We start from the raw sequence: 17,439 nt of genomic DNA, 5'->3' as shown, positions 1-17,439 counted from the left end.
ATACAGAGGTACATAGACAAATTAAAGGATTAGGCCAAAAGAAATCTGATGAGGTTCAACAAGGACAAGTGCAGAGTCCTGCACTTAGGACGGAAGAATCCCATGCACCGCTACAGACTAGGGACCGAATGGCTAGGCAGCAGTTGTGCAGAAAAGGACCTAGGGGTTACAGTGGACCAGAAGCTGGATATGAGTCAACAGTGTGCCCTTGTTGCCAAGAAAACCAGTGACATTTTGGGATGTATAAGTAGGGGCATTGCCAGCAGATCGAGGGACGTGATTGTTCCCCTCTATTCGACATTGATGAGGCCTCATCTGGAGTACTGTGTCCAGTTTTGGGCCCTACACTACAAGAAAGATGTGAAAAAATTGGAAAACGTCCAGTGGAGGGCAACAAAAATGATTAGGGGACTGGAATGCATGACTTATGAGGAGAGGCTGAGGGAACTGGGATTATTTTGTCTGCAGAAGAGAAGAATGAGGGGGGATTTGATAGCTGCTTTCAACTACCTGAAAGGGGTCTCCAAAGAGGATGGCTCTAGACTGTTCTCAGTGGTAGCAGATGGCAGAACAAGGAGCAATGGTCTCAAGTTGCAATGGGGGAGGTTTAGGTTGGATATTAGAAAAAACTTTTTCACGAGGAGGATGGTGAACCACTGGAATGCGTTACCTAGGGAGCTGGTGGAATCTCCTTCCTTTGAGGTTTTTAAGGTCAGGCTTGACAAAGCCCTGGCTGGGATGATTTAGTTGGGGGTTGGTCCTGCTTTGAGCAGGGGGTTGGACTAGATGGCCTCCTGAGGTCCCTTCCAACCCTACTATTCAATGAAAGAAGGCCTGGTATTACCTGTTTCTAGCTACTGGTACGTACCCTGTCCTCCCTTGGCTAATAGAGGGAGAGACCTCAGGTTTCAGGGCACGGTCTCTTCCTTCTAGGATTTACCCCAACAGAGGTATCCAGTATTGCCAATGCCCACTGGTGCGGCTACCACCTCTCTGTCCAGCTGGGGGCCCATCAACCAGCGTAACAACAGTGACAGATTGCCATCATTACGCTCCAGGGTTAACCACACAGGGCCGCGAAAGGGAATATGTCACACTGGGCTCCCTGTACCCTCTGCTGCCCTCAGTAAAGATGGCGCCGAGTGTTACAGACCCGCCCGCCGGGCCTGAGGCTGAGCCCTGCTGCCCTCAGTAAAGATGGCGCCGAGTGTTACAGACCCGCCCGCCGGGCCTGAGGCCGAGCCCTGCTGCCCTCAGTAAAGATGGCGCCGCAGGCAGGCCTGTCCCCGGAGCTGGGCCCGCTGTCGGTAGCTAGGGCATGGGGCGAGGGAGCGTAGCCCCGCGGAGGCAGTGCCTATGCTCGGCCGGGGCCCGGCCTCGGTCTTTCTTCGCTCCGCCTGGAGGGCCCGGCCCAGATCCCGGCTGCCCGGAACCGGCTTCCTCCGCCCGTCGCCGTCTCCATGGTGATAAACTTCCCCAACCAACCACTAACTACTTCCGCTTACGTCTGTCCCGACACGTGGATCCAAGATGGCGGCATCGGGGGCCACGGTAAGCGGAGCGGCGCGGCGCGGACGGTGCCTGTCAGGGCTCGGTACCAGCCTCCCCGGGGCGTCAGCGGCGCCCGGCGGGCCCGAGCTCCGGGCCCAGCCGCCCTGCCCCGCCCCGGGGCTTGTCCCGGCCTCTCCCTCCGGGGCCCGAGCTGGGCGGGGGCCGGGGCCCCGGGACGGCTGTGGCGGGGCGAGGGGGGAGTTTCGAGCCCTGGCTGGGGGGCAGGCGGGCGCCGGAGGCTCGGCGGGGGCGGGTCTTTCGCCGCCCGGGTGGGGCCTGAGGCTGCGGGGAGCCTGGGACCGGGCTGGCTGCTGGGCTCGGTACTGCGGGGGGCCCATTGAGGCCCCGAGCTGAGTGCTGGTCGCGGGGGGGCGGGGGAGTATGCTGAGTTTCGAGACTTTGGGGGTTGCTTTGAGGGCCCGGGCAGGGCGTTGCTGAAGGAGAGAAGGTGCGGGCGCTGGGGCCCCGGGCTTGATCGGGGCACTGCTTTAATTCTGCGGCGCAACCCGGCTGCTTGCTGGGGAGTCACCGCTCCAGCAGCTCCCAGAACACTCCTCTCTCACAAGCGTCTCCTGAAATGAACCTAGCTGCCCGTGGGATTTGTCCCCTGCGTTGATCACACAGAGCAAGAGGCTCTCGCCCGAAATAACTGTTTTCCCTTGAATTCTGCTTCCTCTGAACTGTGGGGAAATAAACACCCTTCGCATGTGACACTGACTTGACCGATGCAAACTCTGCACAGGCCAGGCTTTAACTCGGGAAAGCCTGAAACGCGTTAGGCCTTTTATGCTAGTTGGTAGCAGCACTTTCTCTAGCCCTCTTAGCTCTGTGGTTCCTGTTACAAGGAATAATCCTGAGTTTAGTAGAATCACAGAAGTTGTAGGTGGGATAAACTCGTTACTTTGACTTGACTAGGAACAGTGGTCGTGTTCAGGTTGAGCTTAGTTAATAAGCATTAGAGCCCAGCCTTGGGTTGGGCATTTGACTGGTCCAAAAATAATGACCAAGTATTGTCAAAAACAATCAAATATTTTAAAGCACTAAGTTATTAGAACAATAAAACAGAAAAAATAAGATTGTATGGTCTCCAACAGGCTTAGCCTTAATTAAATACTTATGACTAATTACAAAAAACAGGTTAGTTAACTGAATTATTTTAACTCAAAAATGCAGAACACAGTGAAATGAAGTCCTAAACAAAATGAAGGAATGGCATCGTAGTGCAATCAAAGAGGTAGGTAGGCCGGCAGGCAGGCTGCTGCCTGCATCCAGGCATTCTTTTTGGAATAGTTGACAGTATTTGATTATGGTCAAATAGGCGGTCAGTTGATCTATGACCAGTCAGTTGATTGGCTTGCTAAGCCTAACCCAACCTAAACTTTTCCTAGTCAGGACAAACCTTAAAGTTTAAGAGTAGCAGCCGTGTTAGCCACAAATCCTCCTTTTCTTAAAGTTTAAATCATCCTATCTTCCCTACCCCTGCATGAGAGGGAGATGGGTGTGTTATGTTAAACAGGAAAGTTAGCATGGCTGTTGATGTCCTTATCACCTCCATTCACTAGCAGACTGCTTTGTGGAATGATTTCTCTGCTGCCCTGTTATTTTACATTTTATGCAAAAAGATTAGATTGTTGCTGTAAACATATTGCACAAAGGTGGCTTGTAGTTAAGAATTTTTGACCAAACATCCTTTTGTGTTTGTTTTTTCCCCGTTCTAAGACAGTGGTTCTCATATTTACTCTGCAGAGCTGCTTCTTTCTTAGTGATGAACTGTCGCAGTCTTCAAGGAGTCTTCCTGCTTTTGTAATCCAGTCTGAGACCTTGTTTATTCTTTATGCATTAGACATGCATCCGATGAAGTGGGCTTTAGCCCATGAGAGCGTAGGCTCAAATAAATTTGCTAGTCTCTAAGGTGCCACGCGTCCTCCTCGTTCTTCTGGTTTATTCTGCACTTCAAAAAATACATAAACCTCCCACTGTTCCACCATTATCAGCAGAGCTCCACAATTGATGGGAACAATTACAGAGCTAATGTAGGCAAGGCTCCTGTGTCTCTTTCCACTGCGGTGTCTAAACCTGCCCAGTGCAGGTCTAGATGGCATGGTGGTAAAATGCTGATGCCCTGTCTACACGAGCATTACCACTGGCAGTAGTGAATTGGAGATTTCCCCCCAAAAGCTAATACAGATACAGGTTTCTAGAGCGGTTTTTGACCAATACATCTTTTTTTGAAGCCCCTCTTTGCCTTTCCTACTTTGTGTCGTAAGTGGTGCAGGCTGACACGAACATTGGTAATAAATACACTGGAGAACAAATCAAAAACACAGAGTAACTTGGAGACAATAGAGCAGTGTGGACAATTCCTAATTATTAGCTGTATAACTAACTTCCAGAGCTTCTAATCAGGTCAGGGTCCCATTGTACTGGGTGTTGTGCAAATATAAGACAGTCCCTGCCCAAAAGAACTTGCAAGCTAAAGCCCTGTACCTATGGACAGGAAATAAACAGATCAGCAATAAGACAGGAGGTGTGAGGATTGAGCCAACCAGCTATATGCATCACAAAGCAAAACTATTTTCATGTGTCCTCTAATACTCTTAATACTATTTTGTATGGAACCAAACATTTTAGCTGACTCAGGTCGGATTGGGAGGGAAGTGTCCATCAGACCAGGTGGCCCACAATATGAAGAGGTTGAACTGTTCTTGGTAATGGCAAAATTGAGAGTAGGACTCTTTTATGTAATCCATTTAACAGGAACATGGACTTAGGCCGAACACTTAGTGCCAGGTTTAACGGGGGATTATATTTGTGTGTCAAATATTAGTGCAAGTTGTAGTAATAAAACTAGATATGTATAGCCACCTTCCCTCCTTGGTTCCTGGAGGTCTTCACGAGCATTAGTTTATTACACCTCACAAAACATCCCAGGGATGTAGGCAGGTATGACAGATGTGGGAAAAGAAGTCCGTGAGAAATCCGGTGACCTGCCTGAGGTGTCACCGTAAGTCAGTGGCGGTGCTTTTTTCTATCACTTAGCGTCCTTTTGTGGAAGGATGCTCATACCGGTTCGGAGATATATATATATATAGTGTGTGTGTGTGTGGCTTATACATGAGCGACATCAACATACTTTGTGGATACAAGTGTTGGGGCAGTGATAGCTGGGAAGGGATGTGTGACGTGTTCTATGTCGTGTTAGGGCCAGAGGATGCTATGGGAGATTGTTTAAAGATTCTTTGCATGGAAGTACTGGAATTTTCATCTATTTTGCTTCAGAAATCTATATTACCCTGTTTGTTCTTTCGCTGTGGAATTGTTCCTTTGCCCATTTAGAAGGCTGAGGCCTCTGGGCTCTTTCTTCGGTGTAACTTAAGTTGCTCAGAGGTGTGGAAAAGCCACCCCCCGGAGCGATATAAGTTACACCAGCCTAAGCACCTGTGTGGACAGCGCTGTGTTGGCGGGAGGAGCTCTTCTTCTACCGCAGCTCAGGGAGGTGGAGTAATTATGCCGACGACGGGAGAGTGCATAGAGCGTCTGCCCTAGCAGCAGAGCAGCTGTGTCACTGTAGCTATTCTAGTGTAGACTAGCCCTCTGTTTTGTGTAGAGGTGAGAGCACAGGAGGCTGTTCACAGCTCCCCAAGTGTCAAAGGGACAGTCTGCAAGCAGCGTGAATACAGCATTTGTCTCCTTGCCAAAGGCTTTCAGTGGCTCTACTGAGTGCATGTGAAAGCTGGTCAGAAATGTAATAAAGATGAGCTTGTCCACACAATTGCCAAGAATATCTAACAAGACTGCTTTAAAAACACTGGGACACACTACATAGGTTTCTCTTCTCTATTTTGCTGGCTTTTCTTCCAAACGTGGCTTTATGTGAGTTAAAAGGGGCCTGGCACTGCCCCTAGCATAGAGGCCGGAAAGATGCACACTAACTGAAAGAGCAGATCACACTGATGTTTTTCCCTTTTGTTGTCTATATGGTGTCAGTCACCACTGAGCTCCCCTCCCCCTCCATTTCCACCCTTTGAGTACACCTGTAATGTTGTCACTGGGTTTGCAAGTGAACTTCGAAACTGTGGTCAGAAGGAAGTCCCAAAGCAAGCCCTGTGTAGAGCCTGTGATACGACTAATGTTACTGCCATCTGAGGTTAGCCTGTGTGAATTATGGTCCTGGTCTTGGTGCTGTCCCCAGTAGACGCTGCTTGCTGGCAGTCTTGGCAGAGAGGCCACTGCTTTGAATGGACTTTGAGACTGGCTTTTTCACCCCCCTGGAGATAGTCCCTCCAGATTAGGTTTGAGGCATGTTGGCAGACAGGCATGGAGAGAAGCTTGCAGTGTATTTGTTCTGTAGATAAACTGTGGAACTCAGTCTCTTGTGCTGGCATCTTCAGTGGCTGTAAATTCTCTCACCCTGTGTGCATGCACTTTTTAAAATATAATAAAAACATCTAGTAAGCTCCTGTCTAGCCAAGACACAGGCGGGGGGCTCAGCTATAGACAAGTGTCTGTTTTGGAAAGCACTAACAGATTCACAGATTAACTGGTGGCTGTTCTTAATGACTTCATAAATTAGATTCATAACAGTCAGTGGAACTTTCTGCTGGAATTGTTTGCTCATGTTAAGTTTGGTGATTATTCAGAAGGAACTTCTTGGAGAGAATTTGGTATGTGACTCTGCCTGATGCCGTTCAGTGCTGAGTTTCACACATGGAAGAACGTCACTTGTCTGGTGGTATGATTATTACATTGTGTAGTTGGGAGGACCTTGTTGACACACATCAGGAATTTCTGGTGGTGATGGGTTCACTTAGCCTCACAGCAATAAGGGAGTTCTCTCTCTGGTCTCTCTCAGTGAGATTTAACTTCCAGGTCTGCAGAAAAGCATAGAATTCCTGTGCAGCTCTCTGTTTGTGGAGAGATCTTAGAAGTAGCCTTGTTTGAAAGAGAGTGCTGTTGCTTTTTCTGTGCTTTCCTCTCCTCCAGATTTTGTTGTGCCTGTCCCTTTGATGGGTTTATCACAATGGAACGGGGACAGTCGTTCTTGTCTGGCTATCCAACTTCAGAGTGAATGCTGCTGCTCTAGCTGCTTGTTTTCTCTCTCATTTGCGGCTTAGTGGTTTTGTGAGAAACTAAATAATGAAACTTAGGGCTTGTTTATACTACCACCCAGGATCGACCTAAGAGATGCAACTTCAGCTACATGAATAGCGTAGATGAAGTCATCATGCTTAGATATACGTACCGCGGTGTTTTCACTGTGGTAAGTCAACAGCTGACACTCTCCCGTCGACTCTGCTTGCGCTTCTTGTTCTGGTGGAGTACCAGAGTTGACGGGAGAGTGCTCAACGGTCGATTTATCGTGTCTATACCAGATACAATAAATCGACCTCCGCTGGATCGATCGCTGCCCACCAATCCAGCGGGTAGGGTAGACAAGCCCTTCGTCAATTATGACTCTTGTGCTTAAAGGTTTTCTATTGGGATCTGGAATTATGTAACTCCATGGTACCACTTGTTGCCACATGGTGCAACTTCCCAGTACACCAATGGGATTTTCCATCACTAGAGTGATTTTTCTTTTTGAAATATACAATGGAGGTCTACTTTGATGTATCAATCAGAATGTCATGCAGATGTTTTAAGGCTCCTTTACATTGCCAAATTGGTGTAAAGGACAGTATGGCCTTATAAATGCTTACAGTGCTTTAATGATTAGAACTGGTCTAAATTTCCTATCAGTGTGCTCCATGAACTGTTTGCTACTGACTTTTCTGGTCAGTAGCCACTATAAATCGTGAGTTTGATTCCCCAGCCCTCGCTTGCTTTTCTGTTGCCTGTGATGTAACACTGAGCATATGGCTGCATATATTTGTTGACTAATAACTAGAAATAAAGAGTCAAACCTAGCTACCTTACTATTAGGCAAGGGGGTTTGGGGATTTCCTCCAATGCTCTCTACTCCCATTGTATTGTAGTTTAAATAAATTACCAAAATAATTGAAACCAGAGTGATTATATTGCATTATTTTGACAAAATATGCAGAATTTTAAAATATCGTGTACAGAATTTTAATTTTTTTTAGTGCAGAATTCCCCCAGAAGTAAAGTAAGCAGAGTTGTTTTTTTAAGGAGGCAGGACACAGTCCTACAACCTTTTACTCGTTTAGCTTCCGAAGAAACCGAAAGGAGTCTCACATGTGTCCAGTTTTGGGCCCCACACTTCAAGAAGGATGTGGATAAATTGGAGAGAGTCCAGCGAAGGGCAACAAAAATGATTAGGGGACTGGAACACATGAGTTATGAGGAGAGGCTGAGGGAGCTGGGATTGTTTAGCCTGCAGAAGAGAAGAATGAGGGGGGATTTGATAGCTGCTTTCAACTACCTGAAAGGGGGTTCCAAAGAGGATGGCTCTAGACTGTTCTCAATGGTAGCAGATGACAGAACGAGGAGTAATGGTCTCAAGTTGCAGTGGGGGAGGTTTAGATTGGATATTAGGAAAAACTTTTTCACTAAGAGGGTGGTGAAACACTGGAATGCGTTACCTAGGGAGGTGGTAGAATCTCCTTCCTTAGAGGTTTTTAAGGTCAGGCTTGACAAAGCCCTGGCTGGGATGATTTAACTGGGAATTGGTCCTGCTTTGAGCAGGGGGTTGGACTAGATGACCTTCTGGGGTCCCTTCCAACCCTGATATTCTATGATTCTATGTGGAGGCACTGCTGGGCTAGGCCTTGGAGTTGAGCAAATCGGTTGGCACATGTCCATATTGTTGCAGCTATGTTTCTTTTTTGTCTCAAAACAAGGAAGCAGACCTGCAAATGTGAAAGCAAAGGTCCTGATACCAGCATTAACTCCTTCCATTGTACATGCTGCATGTTGTTGTTCATTGGACAGCTATGCCAGGAATCTAAACTGGAGAATTCCGTAAAACCCCACCTGTCTCCCTCCTCCTCTTTGTCCTCTCGGCTTTACCTTCAAGGCCTTGCACAATCTCATCTCTGCCTGTTCTGTACCTTTGCTCTTGTTCTCGCTTCCCAATCCTCTCTCCTTAAGGTTCTCTGTATCTGCAGCTCTCAGCTTCACACCACCTTTCTGGCTGGCCCTTGCATCTGGAACAGTCTCCTTCTGTCAAATGTCCACTGAAGACCTGCTGCTTCCTCAAATCCTTCCTGTCATGCCTCCAGGCCTGCTCATTTCCTGAGCCACACCCTTGTTTTATCCAATTACATTGTAAGCTCCTCAGGGCAAGGTTTGCACCTTACTCTGTTTTGTAAAGTGCAGGGTACGTTTCTGACACTATATAAACGTTAAGTGCAGTGGCTGTGACAGAGCTGGCTGCTGTGTGATGCAGAGCAAGGGTGATTTCTCCTCTTAGCGTTTTATCCACCTATGAGACCTTTTTCATCTTAATGGCACCAAACCAGGGTTCATGCAGAGGCTTACATTATAAAGCGTTTGTACTCTAGATTAGATTATTGGATTTGGGGAATATTAGTAAAGCTGTAATCTTGTGTTGCAGTTGAATGAATATGGGAAATCGGAGAACACCCCTGTGTTTATTTGTCGTTGTGACAGGGTGTCTGTCCATTGCTTTGCTGTGCATCTCTGTTCAAGGTCCTTTCTGTTGACTCATGCTGGCAGCCAGAGCAGGTGGGGGCCTATTAGCTCCAAGGGTACAGAAGGCAGAGGGGAAATAGAGCCAGGTACAGGGGGGCTCTGCAGGGGAACATAGGAATAGCTAATTTCAGGAGGAAGCTTAGCCTGAGGTTTGTTGCTTAAACTAATGATAAAGAAAACTCTGGGAAGGGATAAGTATTTAGAGTGTGCTTACAGATATTGTAGTGCTTTATCATAGACTCACAGTTTGGGATGGATGTCCTCACTCGTCGTCCTTGTTGTGGGACTGTGCTTTGTCATGGTTGATGGGCAGTTGTGAATTTCCAGAGGCCAGCATCTTCTCCTCACTGCTCTGCACTGTGTCCACTGCCTCTGGCCAAAGAGGTCTGACTTGCATTAGTTTCCTCGAGCCTGCCAATACAGCTTTTGTTGGACAGAGGCAGTGCGTAGCTTCTACAAGATACTCCATCTTCAGAAGCAGGCGTGTCCTTCCTCCACATACTCCCAGACCCTACTCACCCACCCCAGCAGCTAAACTCTGTCCCAGACTGTGATCCACCAGTGCAGCTTCTTCCCCTTTTCCTCGTCTAGCCCCATGTCATTTGGCCAGCCTGTTCCCTCTTTTTTCTATTTTCTCCGCTCTCTTCCTGTTCTCTCTTGTGCTTCCTTTCACCACTTTTCCCTAGCCTCTGCCTATAGACATCGTGACCCCAGGAGAGTGACATGGACTTTGCTGCTTTTATAGGGAAACTGCACAGGAAAGTGTTGACCATAGATTTGTCTTCACTGCACTGTTAGCTCGAGGTATAACTTGAATGTTGCCCCAAACCTGACCCCATCCCTACACAAATCTCTAGCTTGAGTTAAGTGGTGCTTTAAACTCCAGCTAGTGGACCCATTAAGAGACATGGGTTGATGCTTGAGTTTGCAATGTAGGGGAGGATGCAGCTACAGGTTATTCTCCTGAGGGCATTCTGTGAAGAAGAAAAAATTCTGCACCAAAAAAATAAAAATTTGGCGCACAGTATTTTAAAATTCTGCAAAATTTTATTTGCCAAACAGCGTGGCATTGGGGAGCACAAGCCATGGGCTGCACAGAGGTGGGAGATCACTGTGTAGCTCCTCCCCGGGACACGGACTCAGTGGTGAGGCTGCACCCAAGCCAGACATCGTGCAAGGACCGGGCTGCCCCAGAAATACTTCAGGGCCATGCCAGGTGCACCAGGTGTGAGCAGGCAGGCTCAGCAAGGCAGGATCCATGTGTGGAGGGACGTAGTGTGGGGGTGATCCAGGTGTGGGATGAGACTGTCCTGTGTGTGGGGCAGTCTGGGTGCAGGCAGCTTAATGGGGGATCTGGATACAGGGGGGATCTGGATGCACAGGGGCTTGTTGGGGGGGTTCTGGGTGCAACAGTAATAGGACTCTGCAGGGGGGTCCAGGTGAAGATGGTTGGGGCTCAGTGCGGAGGTGGTCTGGGTGTGTGGGGATAGAGCTTGGCAGGGGGGTCGGGGTATGGAGGGTTCAGTGGGGGGGGGTCCAGGTGCTGGGTTAGTGGGCTCAGTGGGGTGGGGATCCAGGTGCAGCTGGTTGGGGCTCGGTGGGGGTGGGGATCCAAGCACAGGTGACTCATTGGGGTGGTCTAGGTGCAGGGGGATTGGGGCTCATCGAGGGGTTCTGAGTGCGGGGGCGGGAACTGAAGCTTGGTGGGAGGGTCTGTGTAGAGGGGGTCTGGATGCACAGGAGTTGGGCAGATGGGGGAGCAGCTTCCTGTACAGCGATTTTTTTCCCCCTCCCCTGCAGCTGAGGAGCAATGGGTAAAGGAAGCTTGGGGGGGAGGGAGTTTGCAGAACTTCCTGCAGCTGGGGGAGAAATCTGTGGGTGGGTCTGACCTGGCCCTGGATGCTGTGCAGGAGAAGAGGAAGTCCAATCAGATTAGCAGCTGAGCCCAGCTCTGGGTAGGAGCCACCCCCGGGTTTTACCCTGTCCTGCCCCATAGCAATTTACCTCTCTGCCAACTGCCCTGGGCACCTGAAACTGTAGGCGCTGACTTCCCTTCTGCCCGATGGGTGCTCGACCCCCACCTCTTCCTGCCCATGCACTGCCCTCGCCCCACCCCCATTCCACCCCTTCCCCAAAGTCCCTGCCCCACCCCGCCTTTTCCCACCCCAGTCCCGCCCCTGCCCTGCCTCTTCACCTCCTTCCCTGAGTGTGCCATGTCCCCACTCCTCCCTCTCCCTCCTGGAAAGTCTTAAGCGCTGCCAAACAGCTGTTAGGCGCCGGGGAGGCGGGCAGTGCTGGGAGGAGTGGGGACGCAGCATGCTCGGGGCGGGGGGGTGGAGAAGGAGGTGAGAAAGTGGGAGCTTGGCTGCCGGTCGGTGCAGAGCACCCGCTAATTTTTCCCTGTGGGTGCCCCAGCCCCAGAGCACCCACAGAGTCAGTGCCTATGCCTGAAACATACTGCTGGGGAGGGTCACATGACCACTGTTGTGGCTTCCCTTTGCTTCCCCATCAGAAAGTCATTTTTCTGCGGGGAAGCAAAGAAATCTGCAGGGGACACGCATTCTGTGCATGTGCAGTGGAGCAGAATTCCCCCAGGAGTAAGGTTACAGCTGGAGTTAGCACCATTCATGAGCTGCTAATCAAATTGCTGTGCGCAACTCACGTGTTGAGTGAGAATGTTGTTTTGCAGTGTGGCTGCTCTTATTTGAGCTAATTGTTGCAGGGAAGATAAGTCCTGTGAACAGCAGCCCAGAGGTTGCTGCTGGAGAATTACTGAAGTGCAGTCCTGGCTAGTGCCGGGTCTAATATCCTGCTCTATAGCGAAACATGGAGTTACCAGGGTGAAGAATAATGTGTATTGTACTTGTATCAGCCTGGGGATTGTTACACACCTATCAGATTATGTAGTGTGCAGCAAGAATGTAAAGGTGGGGGGAGGTTTCAGATACAGCATGCCATGGAAAGGCGTCTTTGTCGGGAGTGGAATGAGAAAAATGGTGATGAGATCATCAAGTGTCCATGGTCAACTGCTTCAGAGCTCTTGTTATCCTAGATCTGTAGCACTTTGCAGTTCTGGTCTATAGTGTATTCCACCTAAGAAATTTGAAGCACTTCATGAATATTAATTGAGCTTCACAACATGCGCCTGAGGTAGGTAGACAGGCAAATATTATCCCTATTTTAAAGATGGAAAAACAGAGGTGGAAAGTGATTTGCCAAGAGTCACAAAATCAGGAATAGAACCCAGTTCTTCTGACTCAGTTGTACTTGAATTGCTAGACCATGCAGCCTTTATAAATGTCATTAGCGGACTGGGGATTTCTTGTCCACCATGTCACCTTTCTTCCATCGGGTTTTGCTCTGATCTGTGTCCCCCAGGTGGTGCAGCCGTGATATCTCTTTTCCTTTTCAGGAAAGGCCGATATGTTTGCTGATGCTGCTTGCACTCTTTCATGAGACAAGCTCCTTCTATGTACCAGGTGTAGCTCCAATCAACTTCCACCAGAAGGATCCCGTAGAAATCAAGGTAGGATGGATTTCACAGGAACAAAAATGGCAAGAGGGAACACATTTATTTATAGCACAGTAGCCAAGTTGGACTACCAAAGTCAAGCTTTGGAATCTTGCCTCTAAAATTCAGTGCTCATGTAAAATGTCAGTAAAAAGGGGCTTCTGGGCCATACCTGTTGTCGTCGTCCTCCTCCTCCTCCTCCTCCCCCCTCAAAGTCCCAACTTATTTTTTTATTCTCTTCAGTTTCTCTCTTGGCCACCCATTTCTTCTCTCAGGTATTTCTTTGAACCATGCAAACAGCTGCACCAGAAACCCTGCAGACGTCGCTCTGCTTGCACAAGAGATTTCCCAGCAGCATTTGTTACAAAGTGAAAGTAATCAAAACTTCTCTGTCTCCAATACTGTGCATGATATATGCATGAGGTAACTGAGTGAAACTGCCATCAGGGCAGTTCTTGGGCTACAAGCAAAGCGTGAAGTGGCTGTGTCCTGAAGATGATGGGATAAAGCCAAGGATAGAACGAAACACTTTCAAGTTGTTGGTTCAAGTCAGTTCTCATGAGCTCTCTCCCCATGCCAGGAATAAACTGAAATCCACAATATGCCCCCATATCCTTCCTCCAGACCTCAAACGCCCACGAAGATGGCAAAGGTTGCCGACACTCCCACACAATGTTATTAATATCCAACTCTGGAACTGCGTCTATCCTGCTGGGAGAGAGTTCAGACTTGCTTTCTAGACAGAAACAGTCCTAAAGCCATTTATTTATTTATTCTAAAGCTGTGGGCTAAATTGCTTACAAGGCATCCAGAAAAGTAGATGTCTGTGGGGATGTTGGGGTTGTCTAGTCATATACCAAGCACAGTGCAACTCACTTTCTGGTCACAAATCCCCTGACCCAAGCTATTTTAAGCGAACAGCTCGGGGCTACAGTAAAATCACAAAGTAGCCTCAGGAGGAATTGGATTGGAATAGCAACTCTCAAAAGGATTTCAAAAGCTACATGTGTCCTCCAGCAGTGAGACCGGTTGGCAAATCCTCCTGTACGTTTCCATAAGTGAGGTTGGCTTCAGTTACAAACAGCTCCTGTTTGTCAGAACAGATGTGCCCTTTATACTGGATCTCTGCACCTCAGTTGTGCCCTACATTTTTGTGGATGCCCACCAGCAGTATTCAGTTTTGTCAGTATCTGTTGTCTTCAGAAGCAGCTTCTGCTCAACTCTTCATATAGGATTGAGGACATGACTAGGGCCTGGTCTATACTACAAACTTTTGTCAGCACAACTGTGTTGGTCAGGTGCACAGAGGGTGATCTCTGACCACAACTGTGAGTAAAAGCATCCACTGTAGAAACAGTTATTCCCGCAAAAGTGCAATTTTGCTTGGATGAGCTTCCTCCACCCTGGGAGTGCTCTGCCAGGATAGTTATACTGGCAAAGCGCACCTTGTGTAGAGCTGGCCTAGGATTTTTCCAAAGGCAACGACAGTGGTCACACCAAACCATTTTCACAAACTTGTGACCCATTCATGTGCTTCAGAAAATAGGCATGGGAGAGATTCAAGAGGACTGTAGTTATAGGGGAGTGACATATTGGGCACATCTGCGTCAGGTATTTCTTTGCTACTGAAAAATGGGGCTGCTGCAGCAGGTACGGCACATAGAACTATTAATAGGCTGCAGAGGTGAAGAAGTCTGGACTTAACCATAACTTCCATTTCCCCTTTCCTAGAACAGGGCTCCAAATAAAGGCTTGGAACTAATGTATCTGGGTATCTGTGTGTCTTGTGAAGAAGACAGTTGCATGGTAAAATTTGAGAGGGATACCTTTCTATTATACACAGTGGGGTTCACTCCCCCACTGCTGCCCAACCAGCCCCTTACAAACATTTCATACTCAATTCTGGCTCTCTGGTGCCCTAGTTAACTTTGTGATCGTTCCTATGCGTAAGAGAATTACTCCACTAAGCCTGATGTAGCTGGTGGAGTTGGTAACCTTACAGACTTCAGTTACTGGAGCAGGTTTTTCCTACGCTTAGTGGATTAGTTGTTTGATGGTGGTGGGAAGGGCAGTTCAGATTGGCTTTCCCCCCACTGAGACTATCTTAGAAAGTGTGTTTCCCTTTGAAATTGGTCTTCTGAATGAGACTTCAATTTCCAACTGATGTAGGGAGCATAGGAAATGGTCTGAGTTTTTAGCGGGTCACAGAGGGGAAGATAACAGCTACTTCTTTCTTCAGGCTGTGAAGCTCACCAGTTCACGAACCCAGCTGCCATATGAGTACTATTCATTGCCTTTCTGCCAACCCAACAAGATAACGTACAAGGCTGAGAATCTGGGTACGTACCCATCACACAGCATGCTCTCTGTATGTAAATATGTTGCTGTCTAGGCCCGTGCAATCTCATAGGCTGAGCAATAGCAGCACCTGTACTTGGAACGCAGTAATATTTGCAGCCCTACCTCTTGCATGGTCTGGGTGTGAGTGACTCCAATGTGTGCATTTTAAGTGGGAGAAATAATTGCAAATGCAGCCTATGATAACCTGTGAATTAAAAGAGGGGAGGCACTCTCCAGTGTACCATGCTCTTCTTGCTAGTTGATTAGAGGCAGCAGCAGGAAGCTGGAATTCCCAGTTAGCCAAGAAGTGATGGGAAATGCTTCTTTGATGGACCTACAGAAATAAGAACCCGCCAATGTACTTGGTGCTTCAGACAAACAAGACAAGATCCTTGCTCCAAACTGTTCTTTCGCATCTCTTTCCATACAGTCAGCATCTGCTGTAACCTCTCCAGCTTCCGTAAGACTCTGCTGTCCACACTGTAACTCACTGAAGTTGCCCTCATTGCTCCTTGATAAACAGCATGCTAGAAACCCGATGGCAGAATCAGTGTTGCTTGATAATGGTATCCCTCACTCCTCCCATTGTGTCTCTGTTTCCCAGGTGAGGTTTTGCGGGGGGACCGGATAGTAAACACGCCATTCCAGGTCTTCATGAACATAGAGAAGAAATGTGAGGTTCTGTGCAACTTTCCCAACAAGCCAGTCACCCTGACAATGGAACAGAGCAAGCTGATTGCAGAGCGTATCCGGGAGGATTACTATATCCATCTGTGAGTTGCCACCGAATCTCACTATGACAGGGTTGGGTTGGAATCGCTGCGCTGTGGGCTGGTTTGATTTGAAAATGTTGTGTATTTTCAGTATTGCTGATAACTTGCCTGTGGCCACACGGCTGGAGTTCTATTCGAATCGTGAGGAGGAGGAGAAGAAGGAAAAAGATGTGCAGTTTGAGCATGGATACAGGCTTGGTTTCATGGACAGTAATAAGGTAACCTGTGCTTGAAGCTTCCTGTATAAAGCCTCTGTGGGATCCCTGAAAAAGCCTGTTCTGGAGAACCTTGTGGGCCTCCTTCAAAAAGAATAAAGTGCACCATGATGTTAGATGCTGCCACCAGGTGCGAGGGCTGGAACTGCTGCTGAATGGCCGTATGCAGGACGGAAATATGGTATTTTAGATCCTCAGGCCTAGGCGATGTCTTCACTTAAACCACTACAGCAGCATAGCTGCCATACCGCTGGAGCGCTTCAAGGTAGACACTCACCACAGGGATGGGAGGGTTTCTCCTGTCGCTGGAGTTAATCCACCTCCCAAAGAGGCAGTAGCTAGGTCGATGGAAGAATTGTTCTGTCAACCTAGCGCTGTCTACACTGTCAGCTTCGGTACGTCACTTGGGGATGTGGATTTTTCACACCCCAGAGCAATGTAGCTGAATCAGTCTAATTTTCTAGTGTAGACCGGCCCTGAGGGAATGGAAAAAGGAGTTAGAGAAATGGTGTGGCCTATTGATTAGGGGACTGGGAGCCAGGGCTCCTGGGATTCATACGTAGCTCTGCCACTGATTCACCAGATGACTGTGAGAATGCTTTGGGTGTCAGTGTCCCCCTCTGTAAAGTGGTGGTAGTTACTTCCCAGGAGTGCTGTGAGGATTATCTAACGCTTGTAACTTGCTTTGAGCTCCTTGTATAAATGCCACTGAGTATTTCTCACAGTATTTTTATTAACAAAAGGAACTGGCTGGAATACAATCATGGAGAGTGTATTAATTCAGTTTAGAGAGCAAAAATCAGAATTCACTTGAGTAAAATCCAGTTGTTTAAGTGTGACACAAACAAATATGCTTAAGGAGGTGGGTAAAGGGCATATAATAGTAGGGAAAATAAAAAGACATTGGTCAAGTTATAAGAACAGCCACCTGGCTACTTTGTGGAGATTTCAGACTTGTGTGCAGTTGTATGTGTAGTTATTGCATTGCATTTGCAGTGATTGCATGTGCCACTAGCCAGCTATGTGCCTGACTCCTCGTTTGTTCGTGCTCATGCTGTAATTGTGTGTGCAGTTGCACATGCGCTTCTGATCACTGGGAACCTTTAAGCTCTTATGGATGAGGGAAGCCTTCTGTACTTTTATGGAGCTGCTGTGCTTTGCCCGTATATGATCGGGGATGCGGTTGCCTTGAAGAAGCATGTGACAGCCAGGACCCCTTGCAGTATATGTATTTGGTGTACTACAGAAACATTGTAGAGCAGTAAGTTCAAAGGAGCACCTCTTGCTAGTGGAGTCGTACCATGCAAAATGCTGTTGAACGGTTGGCTGGGTTCTGCCCCTTAGAAGATCGCTGGTCGCCTGATCTGAAATGGAGTGAAACATGGTCGTTCTTATTCTGATCAAAAGCCTGAGATAGTTACTGAGAAGAGAGATC

At 48.1% G+C, this 17,439-nt stretch overlaps 2 protein-coding genes across 2 annotated transcripts in view; one reads left to right on the top strand and one right to left on the bottom strand.

Moving 5' to 3' along the window:
• Positions 1-1,453: 1,453 nt before the first annotated feature.
• The window catches only part of TM9SF4 (transmembrane 9 superfamily member 4), a 26,398-nt gene continuing 10,412 nt past the window's right edge, over positions 1,454-17,439 (top strand). Inside the window, exons 1-5 of the mRNA XM_073308710.2 lie at positions 1,454-1,551; positions 12,578-12,691; positions 14,916-15,015; positions 15,621-15,789; positions 15,881-16,007. Coding sequence (XP_073164811.1) covers positions 1,531-1,551; positions 12,578-12,691; positions 14,916-15,015; positions 15,621-15,789; positions 15,881-16,007 — 531 coding nt within the window. The 5' untranslated portion in view covers positions 1,454-1,530. The remainder of the gene's footprint in view (positions 1,552-12,577; positions 12,692-14,915; positions 15,016-15,620; positions 15,790-15,880; positions 16,008-17,439) is intronic.
• The window catches only part of PLAGL2 (PLAG1 like zinc finger 2), a 26,675-nt gene continuing 25,932 nt past the window's right edge, over positions 16,697-17,439 (bottom strand). The window contains exon 5 of the mRNA XM_073308713.2: positions 16,697-17,368. Coding sequence (XP_073164814.1) covers positions 17,290-17,368 — 79 coding nt within the window. The 3' untranslated portion in view covers positions 16,697-17,289. The remainder of the gene's footprint in view (positions 17,369-17,439) is intronic.

This window comes from Lepidochelys kempii, chromosome 13 (genome assembly GCF_965140285.1).
Source record: "Lepidochelys kempii isolate rLepKem1 chromosome 13, rLepKem1.hap1, whole genome shotgun sequence".
Lineage (NCBI taxonomy): Eukaryota > Metazoa > Chordata > Testudines > Cheloniidae > Lepidochelys > Lepidochelys kempii.
The sequence above is the reverse complement of the archived record's forward strand: the minus strand, read 5'-3'. Positions and strand labels throughout refer to the sequence as shown.